The sequence below is a fragment of the Micromesistius poutassou genome (assembly GCF_964030765.1).
Source record: "Micromesistius poutassou genome assembly, chromosome: 1".
Lineage (NCBI taxonomy): Eukaryota > Metazoa > Chordata > Actinopteri > Gadiformes > Gadidae > Micromesistius > Micromesistius poutassou.
In genome coordinates this window covers 16,268,434-16,281,927 of record NC_140271.1, presented here as the reverse complement: position 1 = coordinate 16,281,927, position 13,494 = coordinate 16,268,434, and the positions used below count along the sequence as shown (strand labels likewise).

General features: G+C 48.2%; 2 protein-coding genes across 5 annotated transcripts; one reads left to right on the top strand and one right to left on the bottom strand.

Moving 5' to 3' along the window:
• The first annotated feature begins 54 nt into the window (after nt 1–54).
• Nucleotides 55–10,093, top strand: strada (STE20 related adaptor alpha). Of its 4 annotated transcripts, XM_084477743.1 has the most exons (14): nt 55–214; nt 421–509; nt 1,217–1,280; nt 1,572–1,629; nt 2,832–2,860; nt 4,827–4,929; nt 5,221–5,342; nt 5,597–5,705; nt 6,161–6,284; nt 6,674–6,845; nt 7,396–7,500; nt 8,242–8,504; nt 9,022–9,064; nt 9,168–10,093. In XM_084477743.1, the coding sequence occupies exons 3-14, from the start codon at nt 1,269–1,271 to the stop codon at nt 9,321–9,323; spliced, it is 1,296 nt and encodes a 431-aa protein (XP_084333869.1). In that variant the 5' UTR covers nt 55–214; nt 421–509; nt 1,217–1,268; the 3' UTR covers nt 9,324–10,093. The 4 variants fall into 4 exon arrangements, with proteins under 4 accessions (XP_084333869.1, XP_084333871.1, XP_084333870.1 ...); XM_084477745.1 differs by lacking the exon at nt 2,832–2,860 and having other exon boundaries at nt 9,168–10,092; XM_084477744.1 differs by lacking the exons at nt 1,572–1,629; nt 2,832–2,860 and having other exon boundaries at nt 9,168–10,092.
• Nucleotides 10,094–10,217: 124 nt separating this feature from the next.
• Nucleotides 10,218–13,260, bottom strand: rnf113a (ring finger protein 113A). The gene is made up of 10 exons (XM_084488862.1): nt 13,150–13,260; nt 12,907–12,986; nt 12,717–12,812; nt 12,234–12,341; nt 11,834–11,943; nt 11,233–11,339; nt 11,041–11,130; nt 10,853–10,946; nt 10,436–10,542; nt 10,218–10,333 (listed from the first exon to the last, which is right to left on the bottom strand). The coding sequence occupies exons 1-10, from the start codon at nt 13,256–13,258 to the stop codon at nt 10,266–10,268; spliced, it is 969 nt and encodes a 322-aa protein (XP_084344988.1). The 5' UTR covers nt 13,259–13,260; the 3' UTR covers nt 10,218–10,265.
• Between the last annotated feature and the right edge of the window lie 234 nt (nt 13,261–13,494).

Genomic DNA, 13,494 nt, shown 5'->3' with positions numbered 1-13,494 from the left:
AGTGTGCCAGGCGTTGCCAGATAGGGCTGGATATCGGACCAATCTGGCAACCCCGGCCGCGGCGCCAATCAGAGCGAGCGCGTCGCGGGACTGTCAACACGTCCAGGAGCGATGGCCCCCTAGTGCTCTATCATCCGCAAACACGCTTTATTATACACTTATCATTTTAATGCGAGAGCCCCGAACGGATATCGCTGCGAGTAGTGCATCCCAGGTATGTATGTAGTCGGTGGGTCGAAAATATTTCGTTTTCGCGGACGACAATGTGATCTACAGCTAGCTAACGTTTGGCGGTAGCCGCACTTTAAACCACACGGGAGATTTCGATGCACCGTATCTTTAAACCCCGAGCCCTGGAGTTAATAATAATAATATATATATTTTTAAGTTATTTAAACAGTTTCTGCCCTGTGTGTCCAGGGACAGTGTGGGTGAGGTTCTCGGACCACATCGTCAGATGTGGACCACAGCATCGAGGAGAGGGCAACAGACACGCATCGCATCGTCAGGTTCGTATCTGTACAGCTGTATAACTAGATTTAACGTATTGTTTGCACCCATTGACGTGTAAGCCGTTAATGAACACGAATTAGGTGCATGCATAGGGCTTGTACATCGGAATGCATCATGGGATGTTTTGGTGGCGGCGGTGCTGCTCCGCCATTTTGAGAGGACTCGAGAGAGTTGTAGTAGTGTGCTGTCTGTCAGATCTTAAATCAACGTGAATATAACGTCACCCAGGTGATGAAGAGATAGTTTGGCCGGATTTCTCATGTTCAAACAGTGTCGCAGTTTCGACCACAACAATGTGTTAACATAACACATACAACTCATTTCGAGATCATTAACTAAACAGCGACCCCCAAAAAAACATCAACACAATAACTAACATGTCAATGTTCCTGTGCTTCCAAAATGGCGGCGGCCATTAAGTTGTGACGTCAGAACGTACAAGCCCTCTGAAATGTAATTTGATTTCGTCATAACATTAGTGATATTAGGAGAGCTGACGAGGGGGCATTTATATGATACCTCTGAATTCAACATTTCCTATCCCCCACATGTCCCAATATATTTCTACACTTGAATCAATAATGCATTTCAGTGCCAGCTATCTCATCTCAAGCAGTCTTTATTGTGTATGTTTTAAAGGGTCAGAGTGAATTCTACAAAAATCAACTTTTCTGTTTCACGGTGGTTATACTTTTCTCTGCAGATATTCTCCGGATGAGTTTTTGAAACTATAGGTTTCACAGTCAACCGGATCCATGTCTTTTCTTGTAAGTTGATCTGGAATGTTGCTTGTCAACACAAATGATTTCCTACTCTCTCATGCTTCAGCAGAGCATTTGTCACCATCACACCCAAACCAACTGGTGTCCTTACCAGGTTATTTACATTGGATGTTACCGTGTTAATTTTCTAAATGTGGACAAATCATCTTCAAGCTGTGTGGTCTTTGGATCAGGGTTTCAAATGTGGCGACGGTTTTGTGCGGCCTTCCCTCATTGTACTGTGTTTTCTCTCTTTTTCCATGTGTGTGTTTCACCTTCTGTCTGTCTGTCTGTCAGCGTTGGGTAACAGAAAAATTGAGTGTGGAGAGCCTGAGCGATTTGGAGTTATTTGGAGGTGAGGTTTCAATGCAAGCCAGGTTACAATTGACTGCCTCATTAAGTATTGTATTATAACCACCACATTGCACATAGAACACACGTTTACTGAAGAGTGTACCTCTTAACTTAACACAAATTACCTCCAAAGAATTATTATTTTCTTTGCTCTTTAATGCAACATCTAGTGCAAGCATTTTGGCTGGAGCGGTTTTATTTCCATTCAACCATATGTCCATATGCAGTAACCCTTATTGCCAATATTGGGGAGAAATCTGGGCTCAAATGTGTGGCTGCTTTTTGTTCCTCCTTTGTTGGCTGTTGGTTATCATATCTTTCAAATCAAGTTGTAGTTTATTGATGGCATGTGCTGGAGTCCTATTGACATACTGTATGCATTTGCTTTGCACATTAAGGTATTTTTTTAACACATTTATTTCTATACACAGAATGATATACTAATGATAATTAATACACAATATTTGATACAGCACCCTCTATAACTATTTAGTTTCTAGGGCAATGCAATGAATGAGTAAATCCAATACAATGGTAGTTGGAATAATGACTATGATATGTATTTCTTAAATGTTTTTACAAGCTTATCGTAGTGTACATATAGTAGGTTCAACAAATTATACACGTGGTATTTTTGTACCAAAATAAGATGATGGGGAAATTAATATTGTAACCTAACCTATTGTCAAGGTTAGGCGTACAGAAATATGTCATCGGCTGGCCTATTCTTTGTGCAAGCTTTGCCTCATTTCCATTCCCCTGCTGTTCTGTGCAGAGCACGGCTGCATGCTGCGACGCAGGTTTGATTCATCATGTCCCTGCTTTGCTCTGTCCGATTCATTACATCATACTGAATCAGGAAACAACATGAATCAAGAGCTTTAACAAAGTAATCATTCACATTACTTGGGCCCCGCAGATTGAACCATTTTCATAGCCGCAAATACACTATGGCTGCAAGGATAAAGTTGTAACTCCTGACATGCAAATAAGTGTCCACTTTAATTTCACAGTGTTGGCCAACTCTTGCTATTGTCTGCTTTCCCCTTAAAACATTATTTTATAAAAGCACAAGGTGCAGACTAATCCTAAAGCTCTAGTTGACCTCCCGTAGACACTCACAGATGCTAAACCAAAAACTATTCCTGTTTGTTTTATTTGTTGGGTGTTCTGATGTCATTGATGTGGGCTTTTCTATCCCAGAGCAAGCTCAGGGATTCTCCCTCAGGAAAGTAAGTGTGGCCACTGTGGCCACGGCTTCCTCACCCCTCCTCCACGTGCATGCGTGAATGTGTGCCCATCATGCAGTGTAACCTCTATTGTGTGTATGTACTAATGTACGCATTCGTGTGTGTTGTGTATGTGGTACAACTCACCATTCTCAATGCTGTGGCACCTTCATGCATGAGCTTCTGACTTAAGGCGAATGCCTCCAGGAGGAAGTCCCGCCTCTTCATTTAGGGAGACTTCTGATTGGCCAGATGTAGAGATGGTAGAATGGGGTGCGAGGGGGCCAGCGATGGCAGTGACGGGTGTCAGAGGGGATAAACAATAACAATGATTAGCTAGAGTAATTTATGTTATCGTTTTGAATTGTTATTGTTTGTTGTTTTTAGCAGGGCTTTGATGTACTGGTTAGAATGTGAGAAATTGAATTGTTCACAACAATGTAAGGACCACGTAGCATGCACCACCGACACTCTCACGCTATTCCCTTTAAACGAGAGAGTACTGTCCCACACGCGATCAACAACAACATGAACCACGTCTTGGCAGAAAGGTTTGCTTTTTAAATCGGACTGAAGGAGAAACCAGATCCGGGCCGTAACAGAGCTTACATTCACCCGCGTGGACCCTGGGTCTATCTCCAGACCACAGAGTACAACTCCAGACCCCAAATATTGCTCAAAGACAAAACAGTTCTCTTGATGTCATAATGGTGTTAATATCGACTCTCTACTTACTCCGTATGGCCACAGAGAGAAACTCTGACGTGTTTGTCTTTTATTAATGATATGCTTGTATATTAACGTGGTTTTCGGCGGTCTATTATCGCACCGATGTCCCGGGCCTGTGCGGTGTCCACCGTAGACGGCTCATCTTTCACTGTGCTCCAGCAAAGCGCTGCACGCCCCTTTCTGATTTCCATGGCACTGTTCTCCGACATCGGAGCTGCAGGAATAGAACAATGTCGAGGCAAATAAGGAGATGTTCCACTGACTGCTGATGCACTTGACCCATGTAAATATGTGTATATTATCCACAGTAAAGTTTGCATACACAGTCCATTAAAATAGATGGAGTGGATGTCAGGGCTGCTGCTGAATTGTTTGGTTTGTCTGAGAAAGTTTCCACAGTAAAAAACAACAACACTGGACAGTATAAAAAAGGCAAATACCACGCCTTGAAATAGTCTTAAGATCCCCACACGCTGAACTCACTTATTAGCATTATCATAGGTCACATTCATCTCCTACTCAAAGATGGTACTATTGGCATACAGTTTGTAACAGCATTTATTGTCTTTAACCCTACGTGATGTAGTTCACCATTCGTGATTTGATGTTCCACTACAATTTTGTGTTAACACCGTTAACACCGTGTTGTCTTTGGAAAGTGCACTGTGTCTCACACTCACAAACACACATTCACAAGCACACACACACACACACGTTTCCATGTTGTCGAACGACCATTAAACCTGCATGTCATATTGGACACAACATCAACCGAGTGTTTCCAGGTAACATAGGATTCAACTTTATATTTGTCTTGCTCCATGAAGTACTGCTGGGCAATATATACATCCAATATCCTCGCGGTGAAATGACACCAGACGTTATTAACTCGTTTCTATTGATATGAAGCCTTGGCAGATCAATTATCTCGTGAACCAATGTCGTGCACCCCTTGCTGTTCAATGCGAGTGTCGGCATCCTATCCACAGAAACGACCGCTTCTCTCAGCGGTTAGCGTTACACAATACTATCGCCCATCCACCACCATGTCACCCCCACCATTGTCGCTATATATTGCCCAGCTCTGCCTCCCAGCAGTATGCAGCACAGAACCGTATCTGTGTCCCGCGCTTTGGTTCCGACCACATGCCTTACTGAGCCTGAGCCCGCGTTTTAGCCTTCAGGCCCGGCCCCGGACGGCAGCTCTGACCCCCCCTCTCTCTCCCCCCCCGCCGCACAGGCCCATGAGGACAGCAGGGGCAGTCTGACCTCCCTCCCCCGCTGGGACACCATGGCCACGTTCCAGCCCGACAGCACCGCCTACGAGCTGTTGACCGTCATCGGTGAGCTGGGAGGGAGGGAGGGAGGGAGACAGACGCCCCCCGTGCGCATGCAGACACATATGATGTGTTAGAATCCATGTCAGGCGTTCAATTTAGTTTTTCACTGTGATTGTCGATGCCTCTTCCGTAAAGGCTGTGATTGTTTGATTGCAGAAGTTGCATGTGTGTTTTATTTTTTTAAATGCATGCTTTTCGATGCACACAGGCGTTTTTTAATGCAGTAGGAAATAAAGTGGTAGAGATGTAACACAATAGTGCATAAAATAGTAAAAAATTGTGTGTGTGTGTCAGGCCAGGGCCTGGAGGACCTGATGACCGTGAACCTGGCCCGCTACAAGCCCACCGGGGAACACGTGGCCATCCGCCGCATCGCCCTGGAGTCCTGCACCAATGAGATGGTGGCCTTCCTGCAGGTCGGTCCCTCTTGCACCTCCCTCTCCTCCTTCTAGACTCCTCCTCCATCACAGCACAGCCTCACCTAACCCATGTACTCCTCTCTTCCAAGTCACTGAGCAGTGTTTCCACTACTTTCACACTTTCATCATCCTGTTTATTTCCCCGCTTCAAGGTTAATAGCGTAAAGCTGAGCTGTAACACGTTGCGTCGTCTCCCTCTTCCTGTTGTGTCGTCTTCCTCTTCCTCTTCCCGTTGTTGTCGGCTGCTGCAGGGGGAGCTGCTGGTGTCCAAGCTGTTCCACCACCCCAGTATTCTCCCCTACAGGAGCATCTTCATAGCCCAAAACGAGCTGTGGATTATAAACCCCTTCATGGCCTATGGTGAGGAATAGACAAACGTCACGCCAATCAATGAGCGGGTTGGTGGATCGACTAGTTTCCAAGTGGAAAAGTTCAGCAGGGCAGCGCAGTGGAAGCTGTTGAACAGAACGGACGTTGTGATACTGATTGCCTCATATTAATGTTGAAGCAATCAGTTTGCCCTACAACCTGTTAGGAATATTTGTTGTTGAGTTGAAATTTTTCAAATGGCAGGTTTAAGTTGGGCAGAAACTGCGGCTGTAACTGATGCATTTGAAAAGGCATTACAATAAACAGGACAATAACATCTCTATTATATTGATTATATAAAAGAGATTAAAAACTAGAAACTTTAGACATCCAACGGAAGCGCATTCTGCATGACTGTGCTCTCAGTTCCCAAAACGATTCTATTATTAAACTACTAAACTATTCTCCACTGCATCACTTTGTTGTTCCGTTCGCTCGTACACCAGGCTCCGCCCGAGACCTCATCAGCTCCCACTTCATGGACGGCATGAGCGAGCTGGCCATCGCCTACATCCTGCTGGGCATGCTCAGAGCGCTGGAGTACATCCACCACATGGGCTACGTGCACCGGTAGGGAACGGCCTGGCAGCACCCCCCGTGGGTGCTGCCCCTGACCAGGGAGCTGAGAGGAGAGGAAGGGTATCTAAGCGTGTGTGTGTGTGTGTGTGTGTGTGTGTGTGTGTGTGTGTGTGTGTGTGTGTGTGTGTGTGTGTGTGTGTGTGTGTGTGTGTGTGTGTGTGTGTGTGTGTGTGTGTGTGTGTGTTTGTCTTTGTGTGTGTGTGTACATGTGTGTGTCTGTGTGCCTGCGTGTGTATATGTTTGTCTCTGTCTTTGTGTCTCTGTCTGTGTGTATATGTTTGTCTGTGTCTTTGTGTCTGTGTGTATATGTTTGTCTGCGTGTGTCCGTGTGTGTGTGTGTGTGTGTCCGCGTGTGCCTGTGTGTGCGTGTGTGGTTCCAGGAGTGTGAAGGCCAGCCACGTGCTGATCGCGGCCGACGGCCAGGTGTGCATGTCGGGCCTGAGGAGCATCTTCAGCCTCATCCGCCACGGCCAGCGGGCCAAGGTGGTCCACGACTTCCCCCCCTACAGCGTCAAGGTCCTGCCCTGGCTCAGCCCCGAGGTGCTGCAGCAGGTACTGGATGACCCCCCCTCTCCTCTCCCCCCGTTCTCACCCGGCACCGCTGGAGGAGACACACGGCACCGCCACACAAACACAAAGCAGCTGTCCTCTGAATGCTTGTAGCTCCCAACATACATTCTTTGTTTTTGACAAAGTATTAAATTCAATTCGATTTTATTAGTGTAGCCCTTAATCACAGGTACAGTGTCAAAGGGCTTAACAGGTCATATTTGTATGACACCCCCCTGATCCTAGCCCCCCCCCCAGAGGGCAAGATAAAACTCCCTTTATTAGCAAGGAAGAAATCTAGAGAAGACACACACACACACACACACACACACACACACACACACACACACACACACACACACACACACACACACACACACACACACACACACACACACACACACACACACACACACACACACACACACACACACACCAATAACATTTATGGGGAAAAAGTATAAGAGAATAACATAAAAGCTGAGATTGAAGAGGTGAGTGTGAGCAGGTGACCGGTCTTGTGAGCGTTTGTGTCGTTTCCCTTCCTCTGCAGAACCTCCAGGGCTACGACTTCCGCTCAGACATCTACAGCCTGGGCATCACGGCCTGTGAGCTGGCCAACGGACACGTGCCCTTCAAGGACATGCCCGCCACACAGGTGAGCAGAAGCAGACGTTGCTTTTCCCTTTCTATGGCTGTAGAGGTCATATAGAGGTCATATAGAGGTCACTGCTGTGTCGGTAACAACCCACACATCTCATGTGGTCACAGCATTTACCCGTCACTGTGAGTTCAACATGTGAAATGTTGTCATTTGTTGTCTTTTTTTAAATGTACAATTCACAATACTTTGTTTAATACAATGTTGAACATGTTGTTCACTTGTGTAGTTTCGTCACATATTTCTCAACAGTGATTATGTGCTTATGATATATTTTGTACATAACCAAGAAAAGGTGTTTTTGACCTCCATAGGGCTTTCTCTGTACTCCAGCGGTGTTGTGTGCTGGAAATAATCACTAGGGTGTAGATTAATGTACAGAGGGGGAGGCAGGGAGAGAAGGGAGGGCCATGGGCTGGACTGGCACCAACTAACCCCACCGGACTACAACTTACCACCTTTAACCTACACCTAACCTCACATCTAACCACACCTAACCACACCTAACCCCACATCTGACCACACTTAACCTCACATCTAACCACACTTAACCCCACCTAACCCCACATCTGACCCCACCTAACCTCACATCTAACCCCACCTAACCCCACACCTGACCACACCTAACCCCACATCTGACCACACTTAACCCCACCTAACCCCACATCTGACCACACTTAACCCCACCTAACCCCTGCTAAACCCACCTCACCCCCACTATCCCGCCCCCTGTGTCAGATGCTCCTGGAGAAGCTGAACGGGACGGTGCCCTGCCTGCTGGACACCACCACCATCCCCCCGGAGGAGCTGTCCATGAAGCCCTCGCGCTCGGGGGCCGACTCGGGGATCTGCGAGGGCCCCGGGGCCTGCGGGGCCCGCCACTCCAACGGGGACCCGTCGACGGCCTCCTCCTCCGCGGGGGGCCACCCCTACAGCCGCACCCTGTCGCCCCAGTTCCACGCCTTCGTGGAGCTCTGCCTGCAGCGGGAACCGGAGAAGAGGTGAGGGCAGCCCCCCCCCCGGGGGGCGGAGGGGAGGGGAGGGGGAGGGTGAGGGCAGCCCCCTGGGGGGGCGGAGTGGAGGGGAAGGGTGGAGGAGAGAGGAGGAGACTTGGAAGGGTAGGAGGAGGAGGAGGAGGAGGAGGAGGAGACTCTGGGAGGGGGTGGAGGAGATAGGAGGAGGAGACTGAAAAGGGGAGGAGGAGACTGAAAAGGGGAGGAGGAGACTCTGAAGGGGAGGAGGAGGAGGAGGAGGAGGAGGAGGAGGAGGAGGAGGAGGAGGAGGGGGGGGGCTGGGAGGATGTGTAGCCTGGAGGCACACAGTGAGTCTGTGGGGCACATCAAACTAGTTGTGTTTCCAGCCACTAGTTGGCGACAGTAATGCACAAAATCTAGGATTCATTTTCTCTCCGAGATTTGCGATAAAGTCCTGCTGATTGGTGTACCACCTGTTTTTTTTTTTTCGTACAGATTGTACAAATAAACGTGATTATAAAAAATATACCCCTCTCTCTTTCAGACCGTCTGCCACCACGCTCATAGGCCATCCCTTCTTCAAGCAGGTGTGTATTGCACACGTATGACACAACCCACTACTCTCAGCTACCGCTATCAGTTTATTTTCAAAATAAAAGAATTAAAATTAATTTAAAATCTTCGCCCCAGATCAAGAGGCGTCCGTCGGAGGCTCTGCCCGAACTCTTCCGGCCGCTGACGCCCATCACCTCCTTCGACGGCCCCCAGGCCCAGGACTCCTCGGCGGGGCTGGCCGGCCTGGAGTCGGGCCTCAGCCACCTGGAGGTGGACGACTGGGACTTCTGACCAGCGCCGAGGAACCGGAACCAGACGCAGACGCATGGACGACGACGACCCGGGGGCGCTGGTCCCGGATCAGCCTCGTTTTCAACCGGGTCCCCGGGTTGAAACTATTTTTTTTTCTGATGTACATAATTCTACTACGGTGAACTGTCGAGGAGAAGACCTCCGTCTTCGATGTATTCCTGCTCTACTGGGAGGGGGGGGGGGGTGGTCCATGTAGACCCCGCTCCTCACCCAGCGCTCCTGGTTCGATAGCGGAGGCTTTAAGTGTTAAGAGGCGGCTCAGTCTTAGGTTTGAGGAGGCTCACGAAGAAGAACGGCGTCGTCAGACAAGGCTGCCGACTGCTCGGAGGGCGTACGCTACCTCTTATCGGCTAATCGCTTTCTGCACTTATAGACTCTGCGGTGTGTGTGTGTGTGTGTGTGGGGCGAGACACTCCTGGTCTTAGCATCGGCCCGGTTAGGGCTCACTACTCGTTTACAGCGGAGCTCCGGTTCGTTCTCCAGTATTTTCCTCTCACCGCGCGGATCCACGATGGGGAGCCCGTCTGTTACAACGCACGCCGTCCCGCGCCGGGGCGTTGGAGGAGGGACGGCGTGCGTTTCATGAATGCCGTGTCGCATACGTCAAACGTGAATGTCACTATGGTGCTCGTTTTTGGTTTTCTGGTTCGCATGTACAGTACACTTCAGAAGAAGAAAAAAGTCAAAGAATGTTTTTTGCTAAATGTCACACCGGGAAAAAAGTTCACTTGTTCATTAAAAATGTGTAAAAAAACAAACTGAAAACGGTTCCCCTTCAATCCTTCGGTTCAGTAAACGAGGCAGTTGCTTATCGGAAAAATATTATTTTATTCAAAAACAGTCACGAGGACAGACGGGTACAGACATACAGACGGAACACAAAAGGGGGGGGGGAGCGAAGGGGAAACATGGACGCGGGGGCTAGTCTTCCTCCTCGGAGGGCGGCTGGTCCAGTAAGGCCTGCTGTTTCTGGATCTTCGCCATCAGCTCTGAAACAAACGGGAACATTTGTCGTTCATCCCTGATTCTCGGTGTGTTGACCCCATGCATGGGAGGTGGGAGGTTGGGGGGGGGGGGTGGTCATGGCTCACCTTTAGCGGGGTTGAAGACGCCGTTGGTCTGGGTGTTGCACACGTAGCAGCGCTGAGACTTGCGGTAATGCTGCAGCGCGCAGGTCTCACAGAAGTAGTGGCGGCACCTGGAACACAGGAGAGACTTAGGCTGCGTTCCAAATCAAATACTTTTAACACAGCGGGGTCGGGCAGGAGAGTATGGCTGCGTTCCAAATCACAGCTAGTAGTACGTACTGTTGCACACAGTAAGCATACTACAGGTGATTTCAATGATCAGCGAAGACCACCACTTGTAAGTTATTTCCACTTGTAAGTTAATTGAGCTGTACGTCGGTCTAGTGGACTGAGCGGTTGCAGACTAAACCCGTTCTGAAAGCGTACCCACGCAAGTGTAAGTACCAGAGTGTTGAATATCTTAAAGGAGCCACGACTCACTTGGTGATGATGGGGTTCTTGAAGGAGCCCCTGCAGATGAAGCACTTAAAGGGAAGGTCCTCTTCGTCGCTGCTCACCTCGTAGTTCTCCTCGTCTAGAATCACAGGAACCAATTAAAAGTCAACACTTTTATCTCAGTCAGTTAATTAATTAAGAGCCATGCGAGGGGGGGCCCTTGAGGAGCATACCGTTGGCCCCGTAGCGGCCCTCCTCCATCTCCCTCTCGATCTGCCAGCCGTGTTTGTAGTCCGAGCGGTCGTGGAGGAACTTGCAGCTGTCTGTTGAACGGAAGGAAAACACGACACAAAAGAAGGAGTTCAGGGATGCGTCCGTTTTAATACGCGATGGTCGATTTCAAAGTAAAAGCCCTGCCTCCTCACCGCCGAAGCCACAGAAGCCGGTCTCCTTGTAGTCCTTGCAGATGTCCGGCTGGTAGTCCCACCGCACCGTCGCCCTCAGGTGCTCCGGAGCTCTGATTGGTCCCTTCCTGGGGAGGGAGGGGGGGGGTGAGAGAATCTTCCGGATTATAATCCAAACTCAAACACATTAGGTGTATATGAACCACATACACACCAGTTCTGAGGACTTGGTTTGCATGTCCTGTGAAACTATAATACATTTTAACGATATAATTATATAACGATTATATATAATTATATAATAATAACGATTATAGTTTAAGAACACAAAACTAGCTTGCCAGCCTAGCTTTGTGCAAGGTTGCAATTGCAATTGAGAATCCATTCACTAGAACTGGAACCACAAGTGTCCCTTTACTAAGTTGACAGAAATCCATTCATTAATTAATCTTCATCTATAATATATTCATTCAAACTATTGCGACACATTTTCAATCAACCCTTATAGAAACACAGCACATTAAATATTTAATATTCGCCCCACCGGCCCGGGTCTGGAGGACGTCACACACAGACGTTGTATATTCATATCAGAACGCGCGTGTGTGCTGCTGCCACCCACCTGACCATGCCGGACGAGGCGTTGCCCATGGTCGTGTCTTTGGGCTTGATAAACTTGGTGTAGTTGTTGATGCCTCGGTAGATCTTGTCGTCCTCTTTGCCGGTCAGCTCCTGGTCGCGGGACAACGGTTTATTAGTGATAAAAAATAAATGATACACAACAGTTGATTTTCATCTCTGACGGAATTAGTAAATACACCAAATACACATCACATTTCTGTTGTTTTAAAGCCCAGACAGGATTACATTTTTTTATGCATTAGCGGAGACATAAAACACACTTGACCCTTCTTTTGCTTTGAAAAAGAAGAATAGGTCAATGCATCAATGCATTCAGCCGTAGTTTAACAAAGTAAAACTGAGAGGAGCGGGTGTGTCTCTGTGACCATAGAGACTCTCACCTCCTGCACTTTCTGACTGCGTTCGAAGATGGCCTGGTGGTCCTTGTCTTTCTCCGTGTCCAGCTCGTAGATCGCCGTGGCCCCCATGTCGTCAGGACCCTCGGGTTTCTAGTCAGACGAGTCCCCGTGGGTAGAGGGGGAGGGGGAGGGTGGGAGGATGAAAGAACAAGGGGAGATTTATTCATTTAATTAGTCTATAGTCCAGCCATGGCCGCATCCCTCTTCATAATGCGGACCGCTTGGATTATCCTTCTGTTGCCAGTTTAGTATGATGCTAGATTTTATGTTTCCCTAGTCTAAAAATAATTATTCAACATTACAGTACATTTATTACAGCAGAAAGAAAAGCCAGCAAGTGACCCGTCATGACATGCAGTGAAGACATGTAAAGATCCAACACCTAGACATACACACAGACAATAATAAATGCTTTTGACGTCCGAGGACTTTATGAATGATCCGTATGAACAAAATCCAACTCACTGCTGAGCGGGTCGACTTGTAAGCCACGGTTATCTTCTTCTCCTTCGCCTCCTCATCGTCGCTGGAGGAGACGGCTTCCTTCTCGACCTTCTTGGTCTGCAGGAGGAAGAAGACATCATCAGCACAAGAACAGGACAACCTCCATCACCACGACAAATCAGTGAGCCACGTTAGTAACAGTGCATCTTACTCTCTGAACCATGGGATTGACTTTGGCGTCTTTCTTTTCTCTTCGCACCACGTTGTTTCTCTCCTCCTCGCTGCTGCCATCTGAAATAAACACACACACAGAAACACTTTAATGCCTTTAGGTCAGCCACATGTGACCATAATGATAACAGTGGTGTAATACATAGTGGTGCATGGCTAGGCTCTGCAGAACAGACCGACTGTCACTTCTACTTTAAAACGAGTTGAACCGTATTTTACGTACCTTTGTCGCTGTTGCTGGCTCTCCTCTTTCGCCCGGCGAATTTCTTTGTAGACTTTTTAAAGATAAAACTGCAAGTAGGCTTAGCTTCAGGCACCTCTGGATCCGCCATCTTCCAAACACTGGCTCACAAACAAACAAACTGCAGCGGGGAAACAGCGCCCCCTGGCGGCCTGGAGGCGAACCGCTCCTCGGTGCAACAGCGACCCCTGGCGTCCTTGAAGCGAGCCTACCTCCTCGGTGAGGCGCTGCGCTACCTGCTGGCTGACAATGGGAATTACACCACATTTATTATTTCGATATATAAGTCCCTTTCAGTGCTCCGAGATTTAAAGACAAAGGTATTTT

What these genes read in the sequence shown, in the direction of transcription:
- strada (XM_084477743.1), top strand. An exon ending in CGATTTGGAGTTATTTGGAG is followed by an intron (nt 1,630 to 2,831) that starts GTGAGGTTTCAA and finishes TTTCTATCCCAG; the next exon opens with AGCAAGCTCAGGGATTCTCC. An exon ending in GCCCCGAGGTGCTGCAGCAG is followed by an intron (nt 6,846 to 7,395) that starts GTACTGGATGAC and finishes CTTCCTCTGCAG; the next exon opens with AACCTCCAGGGCTACGACTT.
- rnf113a (XM_084488862.1), bottom strand. Translation starts at nt 13,258, where the DNA reads ATGGCGGATCCAGAGGTGCCTGAAGCTAAGCCTACTTGCAGTTTTATC. An exon ending in GCCTCGTCCGGCATGGTCAG is followed by an intron (nt 11,340 to 11,833) that starts GTGGGTGGCAGC and finishes CTCCCTCCCCAG; the next exon opens with GAAGGGACCAATCAGAGCTC. An exon ending in GGGCCGCTACGGGGCCAACG is followed by an intron (nt 10,947 to 11,040) that starts GTATGCTCCTCA and finishes CTGTGATTCTAG; the next exon opens with ACGAGGAGAACTACGAGGTG.